Source organism: Plectropomus leopardus, chromosome 19 (assembly GCF_008729295.1).
Source record: "Plectropomus leopardus isolate mb chromosome 19, YSFRI_Pleo_2.0, whole genome shotgun sequence".
NCBI lineage: Eukaryota > Metazoa > Chordata > Actinopteri > Perciformes > Serranidae > Plectropomus > Plectropomus leopardus.
This window is the reverse complement of record NC_056481.1, coordinates 18,463,054-18,484,722: the sequence shown is the minus strand read 5'-3', so window position 1 is coordinate 18,484,722 and position 21,669 is coordinate 18,463,054. Positions and strand designations below refer to the sequence as shown.

The window sequence follows — 21,669 nt, the reverse complement described above, 5'->3', positions numbered from 1 at the left end:
AAAGCAGCACAAGAAAAGTGATGCTCCAGGTTTCAAAGAGTTTATTTACAGTGATCAGTTTATATTTATCAAGATAAGAACAAGACAAAGGAAACTCACCAAAACCTGCTGTGAGCCACTTCTGTCTCATAAAGCACCCATGGAGTTTTCTTGATTCTTAAGGTATCCATATAGATAAACTGAGCTAAACTGACTAAAAAAAACCAAACCTGTTTAAATTTTTCCTTAAACGAGATACTGCTCCATCCTTTCCTGTTGGATCTTCCAGATTTAATCCAGATTGATCAGCATTTCAGGCTCTTTAGATCCAGATCTTGGTGACAAACAAAGCAGCACTCACAAGTGCTGAGGCCAATCTGAGATCTTGGCCGTGCTCTGAGTCTAAACACACATGGCTTTTGTCTCCATCCCTCCCTCTGTCCTCTCAGGCAAACCTGACTTGCTCAAACCAAACTTCTTGTCTCCAGACAGGGAAGGAATGTCCACATCCACGGATCAATAAGCCACCAGCCACAAGTGTTTGACCACTCTGAGAGGGCGAAAGTCAACACATCACTGATGAGAAGACCACAGAGAGTTTTCAAAATAACTGAAAGACTGCTGGGGGTAACAGAGCAACAAACCCTACAGACAGGCCCTCAGTGGATTAATCATTTATAGCAGCAAAGTTAGCCCCGACCCAGGAGAGCTGAGATTAGCGAGTTTCGAGGAGGACAGTTTAGCTGTTCTAAAATATTAAGGACTTAGCACACATCTGTTAAATTATACTTATACAGAAGTATATGTCCTGTGCAAATAAACAGAGTAAAATAAGTAATACTTTGTGATATTGTCACTTTTAAAACTAATGCTGATTAATTATTGCCAGGCAACCCACAACACTTCACTGAGCTAGAGTGGCCTCTCACCATGTTTAATGAAGGTACCCAAGTCCCTGTGGAGTTTTGTCTGCTGGGCAATTCCTTGCACCTGATCTAATGTTAGACATACATACACTGGTAGCCTGTACTAACTGGCTCAAATATCTACATAATTCATGTGATATATGATGCAGTGACCAGTGATCAACAATCGAAAATAATGGCACATGGTAAATATACATTTTTTCAGTGCATATTTGGGTTTATCATCGCAAGAAAAATGCAGATAGAACTACTAACATAAACAAGCTGACTATTTTTCTATGTTTGCCTTTTAAGGTAAAACAAAAGTGGATTTTAAATTAATTTTGACCAAATTCATGGGGACATATTTGTCAGCATTACTATAGATATGCTAGTATTTACTGTAGCTGCTGTTCCCATGATGTTAGAAAGCTGGAATATAATTGTTTAAAAATGTATTGTACAATACAAAAATCAGGCACACACTCCATTTTTTAAAGACTTTGTTTTTTTTTGGGTGGGGGGGTGGGGGGTGGGGTGGGGGGGTCTGTGGTTAACAAAGAACCTTGTATGATAAAATAAGGTAGGCTATTTATTAAATTGGGATAAGCCCACTGTTACCACTCAAATATAGGCCTACATGTTATTGCAGCAGCACAGCCACTAGATGGAGCCAAAGTCAACATATTAATTAACAGTTGTAGTCCGTTTTATTCTACACAAGAAAAACAACTATTTTTTATGTTGGAGTGGAGGATGAGAGAGAGTTAAGAAGTTACAATATATTTCAATTGCATACATTATGTTTTTTTGTTGTTGTTTGTGCTTGTTCATGCAACGCAATTCAGATCTTTTTTTAATTACAAATACGATTTTTAGACTGTTTTGTTTTCATTATTCTATTTTTAACGTAAAGACTTGCCGTAGTAATACGATAATGTAAGATGAGTCCTCCCAGTGCAATACATCCACTATATGGAGACACGTCCAAAATATCAGATAGCAGTTGTACTCTTTTACTCTACACAAAGAAAAAAATGTTTTAAAGGTAGCGTGGAGAATGAGGTGGGGTTGATAAGTTGCATTATATTTCTTTTGCAAATATATACTCTTTTGTTGGTTTTTGGTATTGCTTTTGTTGAAAGGCATTTCAGACTTTTTCTGCTTTTTTTTTTTTTTTTATTTAAAAAGCCTTGCAGCAGCATTAATTGCCCACTCCCATTGCAAACTCTCAATTATACATGCTATTGCGCGGTGGGGCCACGAGATGGAGCCAAAGCCAAAATATGTGATCAGCGCTCAAACGTGCAGGGGGCACAGTGAGAACCCCCAGACTGGCAGAAATGCCCTGTATAGCACCTTAAGACACTGAACTAACAAAACAAAACAGTCGTTTAGGCCGTTACAATGTATATTTTTATTTCTGTATTTAACTTTAGAAACACTCTGTCCCTTCCTCTGTCAGTGGTATAAGTTTGTGCCATCTCTTCTCAGCTGCACTCACACGATGGCAGCAGCAGCACACTGACTTCCACTCGGAATAATTACACCCCCGTGATCCGCCCCTATTTCCCCCTCGCTTTCTCAAACGGGACTTGGAAATGTACTTCCTCAGCCCTGCCCTGTCTGCTTCAGTGATGGGGCAATGAGGATGCCAAAGCACGACAAACCTGTGTAGACGTTTTTTCCCCCATTTCATCCCTCATTTTTAATGATTGAATCAGTTTTAACCTTGTTGTGACCATGTTGCGTGTTGTAGTAGAATCGGCTAAAGGGCTGCCTAAAAAGAAGCTTGGAAGTCCTGATCCAATCACCTCTGTGATATTTAAAGGTAAGGCTCTTTTTAAAACTCTTAAAAAGTTTTCATTGTGAGCAATGCAAGAGAAATCATCACTTGTTGCCTAGTATTTGTTCTTCAAGACGGATGTGGAGTGTGTCTTTGAGACTAAATTGTAAGTTTATAGTTACTCAGTGAATTAGACTTTCAACAAGCATGACGTCACTCTATGGACTTAATAGCTTTGATGAGATTTTATCTGATAGTCTAATATACAGTGTCATTCTTTAGTTTTTCTTGTGCATTGCATGGGAGGCCAAAAGTCCATTTAGAATTTAAAAAGTGGCTATAAGTGTCACCACGGTGCCTTTTAAATGCAGTGTGCATGTTTAAAAAACGTAATCTGCACAATAGGTTACTATTGCATCACTGAAAGCTTTTCCAACTTGTTGCAGCACATCCAGATGCAAAGACAGTTGGGTTAGGGACCATGCTTGGACATGTAGTTAATATATGTGATAATAGAGAGGAAAAAAAGATGCCTCGAATAGAAATTAAAGATGAGTTTGAAACTGCAGGGAAATTAGCCCTCGGCTACTGAATTAAAATGGTATCAGACAGAGTGTGTCATTGGCTCCTTGATGAGGAAATGATCCTAGCAATCAGCCCTGGTTACTCTCAGGTGTTTTCTTTGTACCCCTGTCATCATCATCACATACAGGTGTGGCAGCTTCTCTCTTTATTTCCCATTCTTCCCAGTAAACTGTAGCCCACTGACACCAACTATCACTTTTACCATCAAGCATGCAAAACTCTAAAGAAGTTTAGATAGAGAAATAATTTAACTTCAGAAATACATGTGGGTAAAATGACTGTCAATGCATTCTTGGACTTTGTTGACTTATGTGTTAACTAATCTACAGAGATCTTGTACCTTACAGTGTTTTACTTTTAAATGAGTTTTTTGAAAAACATTTACAAAAAAGTATTTCACTTTCAGATGAGAAGAAGAAAACAAAAGCAATTGACAGTGAGCTGAATCCTGTCTGGAACGAGGTAAATCTCTCACACACATTAAAACATGCACACGTCTCGCTTTGATTTTTTTTTTTTTATCAGTTATTTTTTAATCAGCTGCTAAAGAAAGCAGGAATAATTTCTGGACTTTAAGACATTCCGTCTTTAAATGCAGCACTAAAAATCACATGGTAAACATGTACTGTGACAATCATCATATGACTGTCACAGTATGTATCGTCTATGCCAAAACATTATGTAGCTGATATGGAAAAGTCAAGGAGTTTGTTGTTGCAGCTGGGTTCCAAGTCATTATTTACTCAGGTTATGTCAATTAAAGGTCTTGCTCTTAGATAAAATTTTGCTTTTTCAGGACATAACATGCAGTTGAAGTACTATATCTGATTGACTGCTTATCCCACATATTGTCTTGCAGGTGCTTGAGTTTGACCTGAAGGGCACTGCGCTGGACTCAAGCTCCTACATAGACGTGGTTGTGAAAGACTATGAAACTCTTGGGAAAGATAAGTAAGTGCAATACAATCCCTTGAGACCAAGCTCTCTGTTTAGCTTTTGTGCAACAGACAGATCACAGTGATGAAAAAGAAGATGTGTGCCTTATCTCCCTGAATCACAGTGCAAACAACATCTTGTCTGAACAAAGAATTTATTGGGGAAAGGAGTTTTTTTATTAGTATCAGGTTGGTTTACAACAGTGTTTTCAATTGCACGGATGTCAATGGCTGTCCAGCATAAGCTGTCATTAGGCCAGTCTCAATCTGAAATACAGTGGCTGTGAAATAAGTATTTGTACATGCCACCAACACCTGTGGTTAGGATACACATCATTATCAACACTGTCACAGTAACAGACAAGAAAAGTAAGCTAGATATTATCATAGTAACGCTGTGTGTGAATGATCTTGCTGGCTGTCTCTGCTCCCTCACACCCTGCTTGCCATGCTGGGACTTGCTGGGCTGTGTGGGATGGCTGATCCTGATTGGGTAACAATGACTGGATGAATTGCTGTTTGTTTTCTCTCTCACTCTTTTGGATTTTTGTGGTGCTGTGTCACAGAGGACAATGACTCAAATGTTAAAGGAAAATATGCAGTAGTTATTTGCCAAACTATTGTAGCGGTGAAATCGCAGTGCAGCAGGGTACAGTATGAATGAAAAGTTTTAATGTTGTGTGAGGACTGGTGCTGTAATCCTTCTACGTTGCCCCAAAACAGTTCAACGTTGCTGCTTCCATATAAAGCCAGAGTAACATATGGGACCAATCTGGACCAACCACAAAGAATGTTTCCTCGACATCACTAATTACTGCGATCAAAGTCTTGTCTGTAGTAGGAAAACAAAGCACATGAAAGTATCTGTTTTTTTATAATTAATGTCTAAGAGACCATGTATTGTATGTATATATACATATATTTTCCTGTTCTTGAGCTTTATATAAAGTTCCCCCAATGCATGGGACAGTCATAACTAAGGGAGGAGCTTTTCAAATGTGCCTCTCCAGCACACGAGTCCGTGTTAAACAGAGTAAAGTTTTCCACTGGGCTGGCCCAGCTGACACACTCCCTAAAGATCTACACAGTGGGAGCAGAGGAGGACTTCTCTCTCTCTCAAATAGTTTTCCAGCTGCTGTTTTGGGTAATCCCTGTTGTCATGGCAACAAAGGAGGAACCAGAAGAAAAAAGCAATGAGTGTGTGCCTAACTAACTTAATTTTAAAAAGGTAGCGGAACGGTGAAGGACAAAGTTCCCTCTGTGTAAACAGCAGCACAGTTTTAATCACAAGATCTTCGAATCGATTTTTCCCCGACAGTGAATTTATGAGTTTAATTATGGACAAAATGTCTAGTTTCTTTACACCTATTCAGTGGATGTGAATAGGTTTATTCTCTTCCTGGTCATCCACACCCTCCCTGCAGTGGCTCCATCCCCTTCATGGGGGCCCGCCCCACATTTTGAGAACCACTGTGTTAAAGTATTTTAGACACGCCAAAACAAGACTTCAGCCATGAGTCTACAGCCGTGCCAACAGCTCTGTGAGGATGTATTTTTAAGCATTTAGCTTAAAGCACAGCTGTGCTTGAGTCAGCACATGCTAACAGTGAGCATGCTGATGTTTAGCAGGTAATGTTTGCAGATTAACATATTTACATTTGTTAATGAGCACACAAAGTACTGATGAAGTGAATGGGATTGTCATTATTTTCACATGAGTTTGTTCATAACCCCAAATTCTGAAATGATGATGGTGCTTGATGAAAATTCAGGCGACCACCAGAGTGATTACACCATCACAATATGTCCTCTGAGGACCATGAATAATGGTTGTACAGCAACCCATCCAATACTTCAGGTATTTGAATTAAAACAAAAATACAAACCTCATAGAGAAAATGGCAGGGGATCAGTGGAGTCGTTAGGATGGATCCTCTGTATGTCTGTACAGAGTTTAGTGGCTGTCCATCAATAGATATTTCATTTATAACTGTTTCACTGAATAAGTAAGAACTTTGATTTTGAACTTTGGTGGCTCTGAGCACATGCCAAGAGGCCCACCAGAGTCATTAGGATTTATCCTGTGGGAACCCTTAGTATTTACAGTAAATTTTACAACAATTTAATGTCGTAGTTGTTGAGATATTTCAGTCCAGACCAAAGTAGTGGACCAGTTGGCAGACTGACATTATCATCCCTAAAGTAAATGAATACAGTTAAAAATATCAAGACAGTTAATTTTTAACCATGAACTAGTTTCACAAAATTTCCTGTCATCTCCTGCTTTGCGCCTGCTTTGCATGCTACTCTTAAACAGCTTTATAATGTTATCCATTTTCACATTATCTAGAGAAATACACTGAAGCTCTGCAACAGTGCTGCAGACTTAGAAGTCAATGCACGGTTAGTTTTTTGATAACTCACACAACAGGGAAATGGCCTCTTAAATATCATCATTACCATTAAATGTTAACTTGTTCTGCATCAATGCACATAAAAAGGTCAAATGTGGGGATGGCAAAAAAACAGGTTTGATTTTTTTTTTTTTGTCAGGATATGGTTGTAAAAATGTTTTCACATCAGAAACCTCAGAGTATTGTTTCATTTCCCGTCTTTATAAAACGCAGAGTCAGACGGTGAGTCTGTCCAAATATTTCACCTACCTTGTTTATGAAAAGTACTTCTCGATTTTAAGCTGAAACCTCTGTTAGTAAATGTGATGCATAATCATGGAACTATGGCTGCTGATTTCACACCCAAGTCACAGATCTGAGATGTATCACACTCATCCTCACTGAACTGTGAAAGACGATTAATTATTCTAGGCGGAGGATGTTAATATTTGAAACTTATCCCAGCCAAGGACGCACTTGCTTAGTCGAGCTGCGAGAAGTATGGTGGCAAAATGCACTACTGCCTGTTGTTCCACTGGCTATAGAAAGGTGAAAAAGGGAAAAACAGTGCATCCAATAATAACTGCGTGCACGTGATTTCACCCTGTCTGTGGATGACTGTTTGTACGTGGGGATTCAGCTGTGGTGGGTTGTTCCACTGTGACTCAGCGACTGGCAGCAGTCGGTCTGTTATGGTCGTTCCACTGTGTGTTTACATAGAATACAATGGGGAAAATATTGCATCAAAGCATGACTTACATATTCTGTTCACAATACACACATGGTACTGGGCAGTGATCATTTCCCCTGTCTTTTGGAAGAAGCTCAGGCCAGTGTCACTGCCAGTCAGGGTTTAACACCGTACAATCTTACTGTATGACTCTCTTTTATATTTGAATGCTCTTATCAGAATGCAGTCAAGCTGAAAACAGGAGTAGTAACATGAAAAATATATGAAAAAGGACAACCCAACATTTGAGTCAGGTCACCCAACAAACTTTTTTAAATCCAGGGTTTAATTTTTCCTAGTATCTGCAGTGTTCCCACAGTCATGGAAAACCTGGAAAAGTCACGTTTTCCAGGAAAAGTAATGGAATTAGTAAGGTTTAGGAAAAATCCAGAAACTTTGTTGTGTTCACTAAATTAAATTACATTAATTTAACACAACGTAGCTTTAATATGCATTGATGTGTGATAACGTTTTGGTTGCTTTTAATAATTTGTACATCGCATAGTTTCTTAATTCCCCCATGTTCTTTCTCTCCTTTCATGTATAACCACGAGGCATGTCAAATCATTTTTTAAGCACTTTTGGAATACAACTGTAAAGTAAAGTTGTATTTATTTTACCCCAGATTTTTAAAGAAAGTATTGTTGTAAGGCATTTTGAGAGATTTTTTTAATAGCAAATGTAAACAATTTTGGCCATTTTCTGTCTTTTTTTTTTCTTAAAATTTATTTTTATACAGGGCAAATGCAATTTCTTAAAACATTTTGAGCATTTTTCTTCTTTTTTTAATATATGTTTATATTTTTGGATATTTAAAAAAAAATGGGAAAATGGCTTTGGAGTGCATGTTTTCTTTAAAAAAAATGCTAAAATGACACTGCTTGTCATAGCCAGAAACTAAAAACAGAAATTATTGTTGGATTTTCAAATGTCTAACAGTCCTTGAGCTCCTTGAGACGGAAAAACTCATTGGAGAGTGGATGAGTCACATCCTACCTGAAGTCCAAATCTTGTTAATATATAGCTGAGAAGCCATTATAGTAGAACATATAGGCATTGTTGGTCACCCAGTGAGAATCAAGGCTACATACCAGGTTTATAGCGTCACTGACTCCTCGGAGAATCCCTGTGTCAGCCTCCTTCCTGATGTGATGCTGCCAAAACAATAACTCTCCATCTTCTCTCCTCCCAGCAAAACTCTGTCCAAAAACTTTTCTAGTGACCTTGAGGGTTGGTAACATGATATGCAGCTGTCTGAGTAATTGTACATTGAATTATGTATTTATCTAACTTTACTTCAGCACAATTCTTATGGTCTAATGCTTCCCCTGTATCAGTTTTGTCCTCCAAATGTTACATTTATAGAAATGCCTTCCTAATAACTGTAAAGTTCAAATTACCTATTGTAAGTTTAGTTGGCTTCTTGCAGCATGGTTTTCTTTGTCCTATCCAGGCCAAATAAAATTGGTTAGCAATGGGGAAAAATACATCATTTTAAATATTTGAGTCCAATGGAAAGCTTAAAGTTCTGGCCAGCTTTGGATGTGTCTCAATTCGGAGCGTCCAGTTGTGTCAGTGGATCTGTGGTTCCTCCCATCAGGAATGCTGCCAAAATAATATTACTCTGTCCACCCAAAGCATGATAAAGTTTAAATGATTAACTGCATTCCTATAGTTATACTTTGTTACTTTGGACACAACAGTGAACAGTGAACATAGTTTTATTCAGCCAGACATACACTGAGTTGCCAGTTTATTGTTAATAGCAATATAGTCTCCTACCACAGTTTTGCAATAAATCCTACCTTCATGAGAGTTATGTTTGTGTTTTTGTTGAACAGATGCAGTTTGAGGTGCTGTGGAACAGTATTGCATTGTACAAAGAGGTGTTTAGTTTTTAGCTTATCCTCGTTCATATAAACATAACAGAAAAATCTGTGTTTCAAATATCCGGGCCTCTCGTGGTTCATTGGCAACATTTGAAATTTGGGTTAAAAAAAAAGTCTTCCCAGAGTTAATAGTTTGTTGTTGCCTTCATATTAACTTATTAGTGTCTGAGTGTAAACAAACCACCCGTTGAGTTGTGTGGTTTTTGGCTGCACACCAAAACAGACGCAACAACCAACCACAAGCAATAACAAACTGTTCTGAACAATTTTTTCAACTGACACGACATGAAAACGCTACTGTACTTGTCTAACAAGAATCCAGTATTATTGTCAGTGAGATCTAACAGACACTTTGCCTTGTTCAATTTTTATTTAATTTTGTCCTTGAAATAAGAGTCGACAGAGGAATGCGATTGTTACATTTCAGCTCTCATAGCAGCTCTAGGTACATTTAGTCCTTCCTTCAGCCTTTTCATGACAACCATTTGATTCAGTAGTGTTTTTATTTTTTATTTAATCATTAAAATGTCAATGATTTATTCATTTCTCAGATAATGTTGTCATTAACAAACCATGAGGAAAATGTTCGCAAGAGGCAAATGACTCACTAATGCAGACAACAGGGATGTTTTTTTTTGTTAGCAGGTGGTGATCTGTGATTTTCAGCCAACTTTACAGGTTTATTTTTATGTGACAAATGGAAAAATAATAGGTGCTCTAGTTTGAACACCTTCACAATCATTCATAAATGACCGTCAACAGGCAGAATTGGTTCATTTCAGTTCTCAGATGATTTAAACACACAGTGATTCACTGGCAGGTAGCTTCTGTGTGGTGTTGACTGTGCGCTGGCTCATGGGGTGCGTTTGTTTGTCTGAGCAGGCAGGGTTTGTTAGCTCTGGGTGGTGACCTGCTATATGCCCCTTTTGTGAACGTGACTTCACTAAGTGCACATACAGCGTCTCATTTCTGTGTGGTCTGTAACCCGATTACCGATATGTTGTGGTGACTTCTGCCCTTTTTATTGCAGGAAATCAGTGCAGAATCGTCAGCAACAAGCACGTTACAACAGTCACATATACTGTACATTAAATTAAAGTATCTGAATCTTAATCTCTTTTTTTACATAAAAATATATATATATTTTTCACATAAACATCCAACAACATAATACACAGTGAGAGACAAAAATAGTAACCCTCTGAGAAAAAGTACAGAAAAGGAAAAAAAGTAAATATCATATGCATAATCATATAAGATTCGTACATTTCTACACTCATACTGCACATACTGTATGTTGGGCTTGTATACTCTTTTTACTCTTACTATATTTTGGCTAGATACATCTTTTTTGTATATAATGTTTCCCTGCTGTTTTCTTTTTGTATCCAGATTCCTTGGGTCAGCCAAAATCTCTCTGAGAGACCTTGCCGCAGGTCAAATGAGATCACTACCATCCAAAAACGTTCCTTTGGTCAATGAAAGTGGACAGAGTATTGGAGTAAGTTTTTTCCTTCTATTAATTAAAAAAAAAAAAAAAAAGCAACAGGAAGTCTAACTTCCTTTAAAGACATGAATAAAATAATAGACCAGCCAATCATTTCCTTCCAGGCTACAATCGACCTTGTGATTGGCTACGACCCTCCAGCCAGCGCTACGCCAAACCTCAATGACCCTCAAGCCGGAGATGCCACAGTGGACGCTGGTATGTTTATGAAGTGATGCAGCAATAAAGATTTAGTGATAGCATTAATTTTGATTAGAGGTATGCCAGATATTTGATCATCTTGTTTTTTCTGGTTATTAGGTGGTGGTGGTGAGGAGGAGGATGAGACTCTACCAGACGGAGGCCAAAGTGGCTCCGCAGGGGCCCCCTCAACCCCTGGTCAGAAGGCTAACCTCCGCAATCGGCTGGCCAGGGCACAAAATCGCCGCCGACTAGTCAATAAACCTCAAGACTTCCAGGTCAGTTTGGTAGTGATGTGCTAAAGAGCTATATTAAGTTTTCCACACTAACACCTCCTGCATTGTTTTTGTTTTAATACACAAATTAAGAATAGAAAAAAAATGAGATTTTTCTGAAATACAGAAAAAAAGAAAACATATGACAGCAAACCACAGAGCATACTGGGGAAAAAAACACAAACAAGCATATGTAAAAAGGGAAAAAGCAGCGTTGCATGTAGGCATACATGTTGCATTGGAAGACAGACATGTATCTCTTATGAACTGCATGGATCAGGGAGTACACAAATATTTCAGCAGCAAAACACCCAAGGGACAGCATTAGACACTCATGTGGACACTAAAAGGACACCTGTCTACAGTTTTATGTCCTCTATGTACTAGGTCTGCTGTGCAGTTTAAAAGGTAGTCTAGAAAAGCCCACAGTTAAACAAACTCTCTCATTCCCTTGTAATTAAACATTTAAAGCTACTACGTGTACAATGTGCTATGTTATTAAAGTTTCTTTTAAATTATTCGGATGGCATACATTTCTATTTGAAGAGAAGTGAAGCAATTCTGGTAAAAAATGGTGATACTGTGTTGCTTTTGGCCCAACCAGTCTCGCTGATTGTGCAGTTAGTGTAGCAGCGTGCATTACTGTTTGCACACGTATTCACCTACCTGCTATCAGACATAGATGCTTGTGCGTGAGGATTAGAGGATCATTAGCAAGCACGATTTCCTTTCATTTTATTACAAAATAACCATATTCAAATTAAAAACACTAATGGGGCAATTTGCAAAGGCATGTGGAGCAGGACAGTACCACAGTATGGAAATATTCAAAATTTTAAAAAGCTGTCCACATTGTGACACCAGCACAATATGTAAATGTAAAAATAAGCTGCACTCATCATGGTAACAATGAAAATGATTTACTACAGGTTGCTTTTGGTAGGTTACTGTCACACTAAAAGGTGTCTTGAAAGCCAGCAATAAGAAAACAATCAGGCTGAAATATTTTTAGAATTCATTTTTTGGCACAATTACTGAAAAATAATTTCCAATCTGCAAGTAAAAAGAAAGACTTTTCACCTTCAGCTTTTTTTTTTTTTTCTTCAATTGAAATTTTACTTTGCTTTCTGGTGACCACAACCTTTAATTCTTGCTAGTTTAGGTTTATTCTGGTTATGTATCTTAAAGTCTGTCGTGTACTTAAAGAAACTGAGGTGCTCTTGGTCAGAATCTGATGCTGCCATGAGTTTTATACATTCATCCACACTGATATTGTGATTCTATGCATCTTTCAGATTCGTGTGCGGATCATTGAGGCCCGTCAGTTGTCTGGCAACAACGTGAAACCGGTGGTGAAGGTTAATGTGTGCGGACAGACCCACAGGACGAGGATCAAGAGGGGAAACAACCCGTTCTTTGACGAGGTGCTTTTCTTCACCCTTACACGAAGAGACAACAGATGACACAGATTTGAAAATTAACAAAACTTGTTCCTTTTTATTAAATTTACCTTGCACTTGAAATATTTTTGTAAAGTTTGAAAAGTGCTTAAAGCATGTTTAAACAAACTATCTTATTGGAACCGTGTTTGATTTTTTCTTTTCTTTTTTTTGTGAACAACTTTTTTATTATTATTATTATTATTTTTTTTAAATTTTGTATTTCTCCAGATTTTCTTCTACAATGTCCACATGCTGCCATCTGATCTATTCGACAAACACATCAGCTTCCGGGTCAGTACGCGCACGTCTGTTTTGACATCCTATCCTCTGTCAATGTGTACAAATAAATAATCAGTGAATTCTCTCCTCTTCAGATTTATAATTCTTATTCACTGAGGGCTGACAGTCTCATGGGAGAATTTAAGGTACCTGGTGTCATTTTGTCTTCACATAATTAGTCAAAGAATGTGGTCTGAGTCTTAATATGAGTTTTGCTGATTTCCTCTTGTTCTCTCACACAGCTGGACGTCGGGTATGTTTATGATGAACCAGGTAAGTTTGTCCTGAACCACAGATTTGTGTGTCATTTACATTTGTTTAGAGAATGCTGTTTGGCTTGTGGAGGTCGGAAATGCGTTTGCTGGTTTGTATGTTTGTCAAGAATAGGTTTTTCTCTAATGTGATGAAAGTGGTAAACATGTTTTTTTTTAATGTAATCTCATAGCAACTATAATCATTCTTCTGTCAATTAACAAAAGGCCACACGACTTCTTGTGCAGTATGTGAATGATGTCACTCATGATGAAGAAACCACAGAGAATAAGATAATCACTCTGAAGTTTCCCTTAGTACTGTGGAGCTTTAGTGTCCTTCAGCTCATTGTTTTGGTTTTCTGACCTGAAAATTGGATTTTCCTCAGAACTTTGTGGAGCCCAAAATGGAGATAAATGAAGTGTGACTATTAGATAAACATTTGCTAGGTGGCCTGAAACATGATTTAAACAGGATGATAATGTCGCCCTGTATCTTCTGTATGTGTAGATAAGCGATGCTAACACGTTCACCATACTTTCAATAAAAAAGGTGATGTGTCAGTTTTGTTTACAGCTTGTTTTATCCTGACTGTAAGAGGCCAAAAAAAAGAATAGTGTGAGTAAAATCAGACAAACATATTTCTTAAAAAAAAAAAAATCTTTTCTGTTTCTGCACTAGATATACATAGCTTTGCAAAATTGCTAGATAATAAATTTAGTTTTCTTTTCACCATGTCTGGGTTTCAAGTTGTGTTTTTTTTGTTTCTAACAATAATTTTAAACTTGGTTTTAATGCTATGATAATAACTTAATGGGAAATAATATGTGTAAACTCTCTGTACAAGCACACGGTGTGAAGTGCTTTTCATTTACCTGTACATTCTACCTGATGGTGCTGTGTGTATTAATATGTGTCCTATAAGTGGTTTATTTATATGTTTGTGTCCCATTGCAGACCACTCTGTGATGAGGAAGTGGCTCCTGTTGAATGACCCAGATGACTCCAGCTCCGGGGCTAAAGGCTACCTCAAAGTCAGCCTCTTTGTAGTCGGCGCTGGAGATGAGCCTCCGGTACGACTGACTGACTGCAGCATGACAGACGACTTTCAGCCAGCGGCGCTGGCTGTTTCCTCTTTCCTCATGTAAATATGGTGGCTCTGTCCCTCGCTCCCTCTCACAGACTCTTTTCTGTTCTTTCATACTGCAGGTGGAGAAGAGGGAGTCAAATGACGATCAGGATGATATAGAGAGTAATCTGCTGCTGCCGGCTGGTGTGACTCTGCGATGGGCCACGCTGTCGCTGAAGGTGTTCAGAGCCGAGGACGTCCCCCAGAGTAAGACTGTAGTATTTATAATTAATGACATTCTGAATATTAACAACCTATTCACCTTCAAACCCCATTTAAAAACACATTTTCAAGCTGGCATATTTGGTCTGATTTTATGGTGACGCACTCATCTTGATTTGCACTGATCATGATGATTTTGTTATAACGATTTTCTACCTATGTTTTATGAATATCATTATTATCGGTTATTATTTAAATTTATTACTGAATATTAAGGATTCTTTGACTTCATGATCTATGGATTTATTATCTATGGTTTTAACTACATCTTGTAAGGTGTGCTTGAGTGCTTTAAAAGACGCCTTTAAATAAAATTTATTATTATTATTATTATTATTAGTAGTAGTAGTAGTAGTAGTAGTAATAGTAGTAGTAGTAGTAGTAGTAGTGGTAATGCTGTTATTTTCTATCTATAAAGAAATATATATTTTAGTTTGAAGTGTAACTTGTTGAAACATAATTTTTTTCCCATTTAATTGATGCCAAGACTAGCAAGAACTAAACTTCATTACATGTCAAAATTAAAACAGAGTAGACAAAAAAAAGTTTTGCAAAACTAGAAAATCACATAATAAAAATCATCATAATAGAACAATAGTAAAGTTATTAAAAATTATTTAATTATTAAAAAAATAAAAAAGCACCAGGGCCACAATAAAGTTAAAAAAAAATGAAAACTTGAAACTAAGCTGGAACATTAAAGATATAACTCATATAAATATATATATAAATACAGACAGAGCTTGCCATTCTAGCATACAGAGGCAGTGAGTTCCACAGTTTTGAGGCATAAAAACGGAGAGCACTCTCACTGGTATTTTCATGGGACACATGAGGAACATTTAAAGCTGTGGAGGACACCTTAGCAATCTGGCTGCAGTGCTGGACATAGCACATGCATGCATTGCTGATTGACATTTTGAATGTAAAAAAATATTTTTTTTTTGGCAATATTCCTTTGAAAGTTTGATGTTTTTTTAATGTCTTTGTTAAGGCCACCAAAGTGCAGTTTTTGTTTTGCTGCTTTAGGTCCTATTAATGAAATCTCTCTTTTTTTTTCCTCATTTAGTTTTAAACAGTAGAAGTGTATAGAAGAATAGTATAATACTTTGTTAAATAAATCATTTTTCCAATGTTTTCCCATTTCAGTGGATGACGCATTTGTCCAGACCATGAAAGAAATCTTTGGAGGAGATGAAAACAAGAAGAACCTGGTGGATCCCTTCTTAGAAGCTCGCTTTGCTGGAAAAAAGGTCTGTGATTATTTTTTCTTTTCTCTGTTTAGCTGCAGTCTTTTATTATTCAATTTTACAGAATAAAAGCTGATGTGTGCTCTTTCCGTCCCTCCAGCTGTGTACTCAGATCATCGAGAAGAATGCAAACCCAGAGTGGAACCAAGTACTGAACCTCCAAGTAAAGGTAAGAGGATAAAAAGCTGAGTCTGACCCACAACAAGATTAAGAAAGTAATACAGCATGAATAATCTCAGTGTTTTAAACCTGCTTCTTGCATTTTCTGTAGTTCCCCTCCATGTGTGAGCGTGTCAAACTGACAGTCTTTGATTGGTAAGTCAAACAAGATTAGACTTTTTATGTAGGAGACTGAAGCTTGTGTCATTTTTTGTCTCAAAAAGAGGCAGTAATATTTTGTTCATGGAGTTATTCGGGGATGAGAAAGTGCACCACAGTATTTTTACACTGTGTGTGTGTGTGTGTGTGTGTGTCCGTGCCCCACCGCCAACCACATGAGAATAATGCACCAGCCCAGTGACTCAGACTGTGCAGGCCCCTCCCTTTCCCCTCACTAACATGCTCTGGGATCCTGTTGGCACCGTCTCCCAACTAATTTTCATCATTCCGTGTTTCTGAGCGAGCCAACAGTCAAATGACTCAGGTCCAGGAAGGCTGAAGGGAAATAAGTGCTAGAGGAAAGGTTAGAAAAACTGTGTGCCTCAGGAGGTGTGTATTCAACACCAACTCTGATCCCAGAGCTGATAAATACATTGTTGAAAACATGCAGACAACATGCAGACATGAACAACTTAGAGAGAGACATTGTTTTTTCATACTTCCCTTGTAGAGAGGTAGTGAAAAAGCAGAGCATAACAATGTCCCTACTCTGTGAAATTTGCATATAATTTAACAGTTAGTTATGAGTGTAGTCCGTTGCGTGGAAGCAGTACGAGTCTAAAGATGTTGTGTGTGATTGCAGGGATCGTTTGACAGGAAATGATGCTATTGGCACCACATACCTGAACCTGGCCAAGATAGCCTCCTCTGGTGGAGAGATAGAAGGTATTATTTTTGAATTTTGATAAATATTAAAGTCATATTTTTGCTATAAATAAAGTGCCTTATAAGTCTGGATCTTTTGTGAAAGCCTGTATGGAAAAAAAGAAAGATTTCATCATTTGAAACCATTAGTAAACTAATGTGCACTTGTGTTAACATCTAAATGGAACTTGAATTGTCCTTTTTCTCCTGGAATAGAGGAACATGCGGGAAATGGGGAAATGCCGTCATATGAAGGTTCAACTGTGCTCTTTATTTTGCTCTGTGTTGCATGCGACGTGACGCGTTAAGCATGTTGTACACGCTAACAATTAGTGAAAATCTTTGCGTGCATATTGCTAATAAAGCCATACTGTGCTGTGTTTTGCCGTTAGTATTAGGATTAACTGTTTTATTGTTGTAGTGGCTGCCATCTGCTTCATGTGTCCAACAGCACCGCCTTACCTACAGCATCACCGACTTACTAACATTAAAGCTTCGCTCAGCTTAGCTTGAGTCAAATCATAAAGAGGTTAAGTACATTTCCGTTTCTCCACAGCGAACACAGGGCAGTCTGAAGTGGGTTTCCTGCCCGTCTTTGGGCCCTGCTATGTCAACCTGTACGGCAGCCCCAGAGAGTTCACTGGCCTGCCAGATCCCTATGAGGATCTTAATTACGGCAAGGTAGTAATGATTTGATTTTTCAGAGTCTTACCTACAATTTTAATCTTTGTCTTTATTTCTATATATGTCTTACCTTAGCTTTTTTGGTTTTCGGCACTTCATCATCAATATCTTTACAGGGCGAAGGAGTGGCATACAGGGGCAGGGTCCTGGTCGAGCTGTCCACTAAGCTGGAGGGGAAAGCAGACAAAACAGTGGACAGTATCCCCAATGATGACATCCTTGTGGTGCAGGTATTTTGACTGTTAAAAAAGTGCAGATATATTACCAGAAAATGACACTGGTAGAAATTGAAGTTGACTATTACAATATTATGTTGGTAAAAGTCTTAATGTATGTGATATTTTCTGTACTTAAGTATCAAAAGTTATTTTATGATATTAAATGTACTTAAGCGTTGAAAGTAAAAGTACAAGTGAATGCTGGTAATACAAAAGCAAGTGGCCAAATTTTTGAGAAGTATTCAATTAATTCTTTTGTAACATACACCACCTTACAAATGGAGCATACATAACACTTGCAGAAAACAAGGTTTTTCTTATAAGTTACAGGATTTAAAGAGCAAAAATCAGGTTTTTCTTCACTCCTAATCCGTCATTAGTGCATCTGTCCCCTCCTCCCTTCCTCAGTTCCCTCCTTGTTTTTATAGTAAGTAACTAAAATGCCCTGAAAAAGTAGCAAAGTATATGTATCCTTTTTTATTTAGGAAATGTAGTGGAGTTAACAGAAATATAAAAACTCAAGTAAAGTACAGATACTCCAAAAAATACTTGCAGTGAAAACAGCAGCATTTTAATATTGTGATACCAAACTGTAAGTTGGTTAAAATATTTTTCATACCTCGCTTTCCCTTTTCTTCCATACATCAGAAGTACCAGCGGCGGAGGAAGTACAGTCTGTGTGCAGTCTTCCACAGCGCCTCCATGATACAGGAACCAGGAGAGCCAATCCAGTTTGAGGTCAGCATCGGTAACTACGGCAACAAATTGGACACCACTTGCAAACCACTGGCCTCAACCACTCAGTATAGCTGTGCTGTATTTGATGGTGAGTGAGGAAGCTGCCATTTAAATGTGATACACTAAAAAACACACTGAAAAACTGATTTGTCAAGGGGACTTTTATATTAGGCTTGTCATTTTTCTAGGCAATCACTACTATTACCTGCCCTGGGCAGACACCAAGCCTGTGGTTGTGGTTCTCTCATTCTGGGAGGACATCAGCCACCGCCTGGATGCTGTCAACATCATCCTCCACATTACCCACCGCCTGGTAATACTGCATTATCCTCTGTAATCCTCCAAACCATAGAGTTTATGATTTATTGATAGGCTTGCAGCCATTAAAGTACACTGTATTGTATTAATGTTCACTATGTGTGCATACAGTGTGAAGGTTAGTCATAGATATTTAAGATAGCAGTGTAATCTTAACCCCAATTTTTTATTTTTACAGGAATCCAACCTGGAGGAATTTAAAACTGCCATCTTGGCTAAAGTCTCGGACAACCAGCTTGTAGAGGTGTGGCTTAAGTTGCTCAATCAGCTGATTGAAGACCTAGAGAGGTAAATAGTGGGTGTGTTGTTGCTGAATAATACAGCAAAATCATTTCTGTTATCTGTGCATCTTTCAGTGGGATCCTTCACTCACAAAACAACCTTTTGTACATCAGTTACTCTCCACGTGTTACGTTGAGTTAGTGAAGAAATGTTTATTTCTGGCATGCCTCCTCGGTGAATGAGTCCATCCCTGTCCCACAGGAAAATCAGCTGAAAGAGAAACTTATTTATGCTGTCTTCAAAGCCAGACTCCACTGACAATAACACAGGATTTACTCATCGAACTCTGGCACCACCAATGCTTCGATCGGTAGTTTGTGTTAACGTGTGACTAAGTTGCACGTTACACAAACTAACTCATTTTGGCAGATGAGGACCAGCTCCCTTGATCAATTCGTGGTCAGAAAGGGATGTCTGTTTGGGAAGCACTGGGAATATGACAGGATAAATGATACCTATATTATACTGCACGAGTTGTGTGAGTTTGTAAATATATAATTGATATAGTTTTGCCATTCTTAAATGTGGCTGCCTATGACTTTAATTCATCAGGAAACTTTCTCAGTTCTTTACAAAGTTTTCTTTACAAATGTAACATAACACAGGGTGAGTAAATGATACAAATAGTTAGCTGGGGGGTTAAATATTTGCTTTAATCTAATAAAGTCCAATAAACCTAATAAACCCTAGGAAGGTGCATTCAGTTTCACCAAAAATCAGGAATCCTCATAAGGATTTAAGGGTTTACTGGTCAGTTCATTTGAGTTCAAACAACATTCAAACTGACTTTATACTAAATCATGAAGTCCCATATTTTCTCCATTCTTCTCCAGTTTCCCAACACCAGAGCTGGAGGGCCGCTCCAACCTGACATCTCTGGACATCCAAATCAAAAAGCTGCGAGACAACGCTTTGGCCACCATTAAGGACGGAGCCAGACGCATGAGAGAGGAGGCCAGAGAGATCCGCGACACCCTGTCTGACTTGGAGTCCTGGGCAGACAAACTTAATGTGCTGGCTGAGGAGGTATGTACACAAGCAAGCATTTGTTTTGAGCATTTAAAATTACACTTTCCAAACATTACAAAAATTGGATTGAATAAATAAATAAAATATAATTACATAAATATTGTTTGTTTTGCCCATGCATAATTCTGCATTTGTTCACGTTTTTTTTTTCCAGCCCCAGAACAGCATGCCTGATGTGATCATCTGGATGTTACGGGGTGAGAAGAGGGTGGCCTACAGTCGCATCCCAGCTCACCAGGTCCTCTTCTCCACATACAGCGAGCAGGCCTGTGGTCAGCACTGTGGCAAGACGCAGACTGTGTTTTTACAGGTACACGTCTACAAATTAGTAATCAATTCTACTAGATTTTTTCTGAACAGCTTTAATCCCTTTTAGTTATTTAGTTCTTTATTTGTACATAAAATAAAATAAAACAAAAGAAAAAAAAAGATGAAATGAATACTCTTTTGGAACAAGAGAAAAAACATGGAAAAGGGAAATAAAGTTTAATCTTACACGTATTTGTACTGCGTACATACACTGAATCATAACTCATTTACATAATGTTGTGCTTTATCAGGAGAAGTTGTTTTTAAGATATTTTCTTTTTAAATTAAATGTAGGGTAAAAGTATGAGTGAATGTGAAGTATAGCAGGACCTCTGTACCTAACTGAAAACTGGCCAAGGTTAGTTCAGATCTGGTGTGATAACAGTGGATCTGAGCCCTAATTACAAAAACTTTGAAAGGTAATGGGAAGTGAATTATTAAGAAATTGAAATACAGTAGTATCTATCTTGGGTTTATTGATGTCCAATATGTGAAACAGCTTTTAGTGTCTCTGTTATATAAAAAAAAAAAAAACCCAGGGTAGCAGCTTGGTACTTTGCTGTTGGACTCTGTTGGCTTAACTGCACTAGGATGATTTTTTTTAAGAAATCATAATCCTCGTGATTTTTTTTCCCCCTCCTCAGTACCCCATGGACAAGACTAAGGGCCAGAAGGTGCCGGTTCAGATAAGGGTCAACATGTGGCTCGGTCTGTCTGCGTATGAGAAGAAGTTCAACTCCTACTCTGAGGGAACCTTCAGCGTGTTCGCTGAGATGGTATATCACTCTAATCACACAAAAAGAGAAATGATTGTGTACTTTTCTGTATTCAGGAAGCATTGTTGTAAAATATCAAATTAAAATCTTTTGATTTTTCAGAGCCAGCAGTCAGCATCTAAAACAAAATCTGTTCTCTTTTTAAATTACAGTATGAGAACCAGGCCCAGGTGTTTGGAAAGTGGGGGACCACGGGACTAGTGGGGCGCCACAAATTCTCAGACGTAACGGGCAAACTGAAGCTAAAACAAGAGTACTTCTTGCCTCCGAGAGGATGGGAATGGGAAGGTGACTGGTTCATTGACCCAGAGAAAGCGTGAGTATAATTAAGAGATATATTATTTCATGAAAATCTGGCATCTTACCTCCAGTAAAATGCAAAACATTTGACCAGGAGGAAAACCTTGTGATTTGTTATTTCAGCACTCGAACAAGTTTCATTTCTGTGGAGAAAAATATAAGTTTGCCCAACACTCTCATATTGTGCGGACTTAAGTCCAGCAAGTGTGCTAAATCTGCCCTCTATTGTTTACATTCCTCTCATGCTTCAGACC

At 38.1% G+C, this 21,669-nt stretch overlaps 1 protein-coding gene across 5 annotated transcripts in view; it reads left to right on the top strand.

Annotated features, from left to right (window-relative positions):
• The first annotated feature begins 2,516 nt into the window (after window positions 1–2,516).
• LOC121958911 (myoferlin-like) overlaps window positions 2,517–21,669 on the top strand; it is a 35,619-nt gene continuing 16,466 nt past the window's right edge. For 3 of the 5 annotated variants that reach the window (XM_042508090.1, XM_042508089.1, XM_042508087.1), the window contains exons 1-26: window positions 2,517–2,715; window positions 3,662–3,717; window positions 4,115–4,206; window positions 10,595–10,703; window positions 10,814–10,907; window positions 11,010–11,167; window positions 12,460–12,588; window positions 12,835–12,897; window positions 12,981–13,031; window positions 13,128–13,158; window positions 14,095–14,210; window positions 14,347–14,473; window positions 15,638–15,741; window positions 15,839–15,907; window positions 16,010–16,053; window positions 16,700–16,782; window positions 16,978–17,016; window positions 17,318–17,442; window positions 17,562–17,675; window positions 18,312–18,489; window positions 18,590–18,714; window positions 18,898–19,007; window positions 19,835–20,027; window positions 20,185–20,340; window positions 20,984–21,115; window positions 21,268–21,431. In XM_042508090.1, the coding sequence (XP_042364024.1) occupies window positions 2,628–2,715; window positions 3,662–3,717; window positions 4,115–4,206; window positions 10,595–10,703; window positions 10,814–10,907; window positions 11,010–11,167; window positions 12,460–12,588; window positions 12,835–12,897; window positions 12,981–13,031; window positions 13,128–13,158; window positions 14,095–14,210; window positions 14,347–14,473; window positions 15,638–15,741; window positions 15,839–15,907; window positions 16,010–16,053; window positions 16,700–16,782; window positions 16,978–17,016; window positions 17,318–17,442; window positions 17,562–17,675; window positions 18,312–18,489; window positions 18,590–18,714; window positions 18,898–19,007; window positions 19,835–20,027; window positions 20,185–20,340; window positions 20,984–21,115; window positions 21,268–21,431 (2,750 nt within the window). In that variant the 5' untranslated portion in view covers window positions 2,517–2,627. The remainder of the gene's footprint in view (window positions 2,716–3,661; window positions 3,718–4,114; window positions 4,207–10,594; window positions 10,704–10,813; window positions 10,908–11,009; window positions 11,168–12,459; window positions 12,589–12,834; window positions 12,898–12,980; window positions 13,032–13,127; window positions 13,159–14,094; window positions 14,211–14,346; window positions 14,474–15,637; window positions 15,742–15,838; window positions 15,908–16,009; window positions 16,054–16,699; window positions 16,783–16,977; window positions 17,017–17,317; window positions 17,443–17,561; window positions 17,676–18,311; window positions 18,490–18,589; window positions 18,715–18,897; window positions 19,008–19,834; window positions 20,028–20,184; window positions 20,341–20,983; window positions 21,116–21,267; window positions 21,432–21,669) is intronic. The other 2 variants (XM_042508092.1, XM_042508088.1) reach the window with 1 other exon arrangement.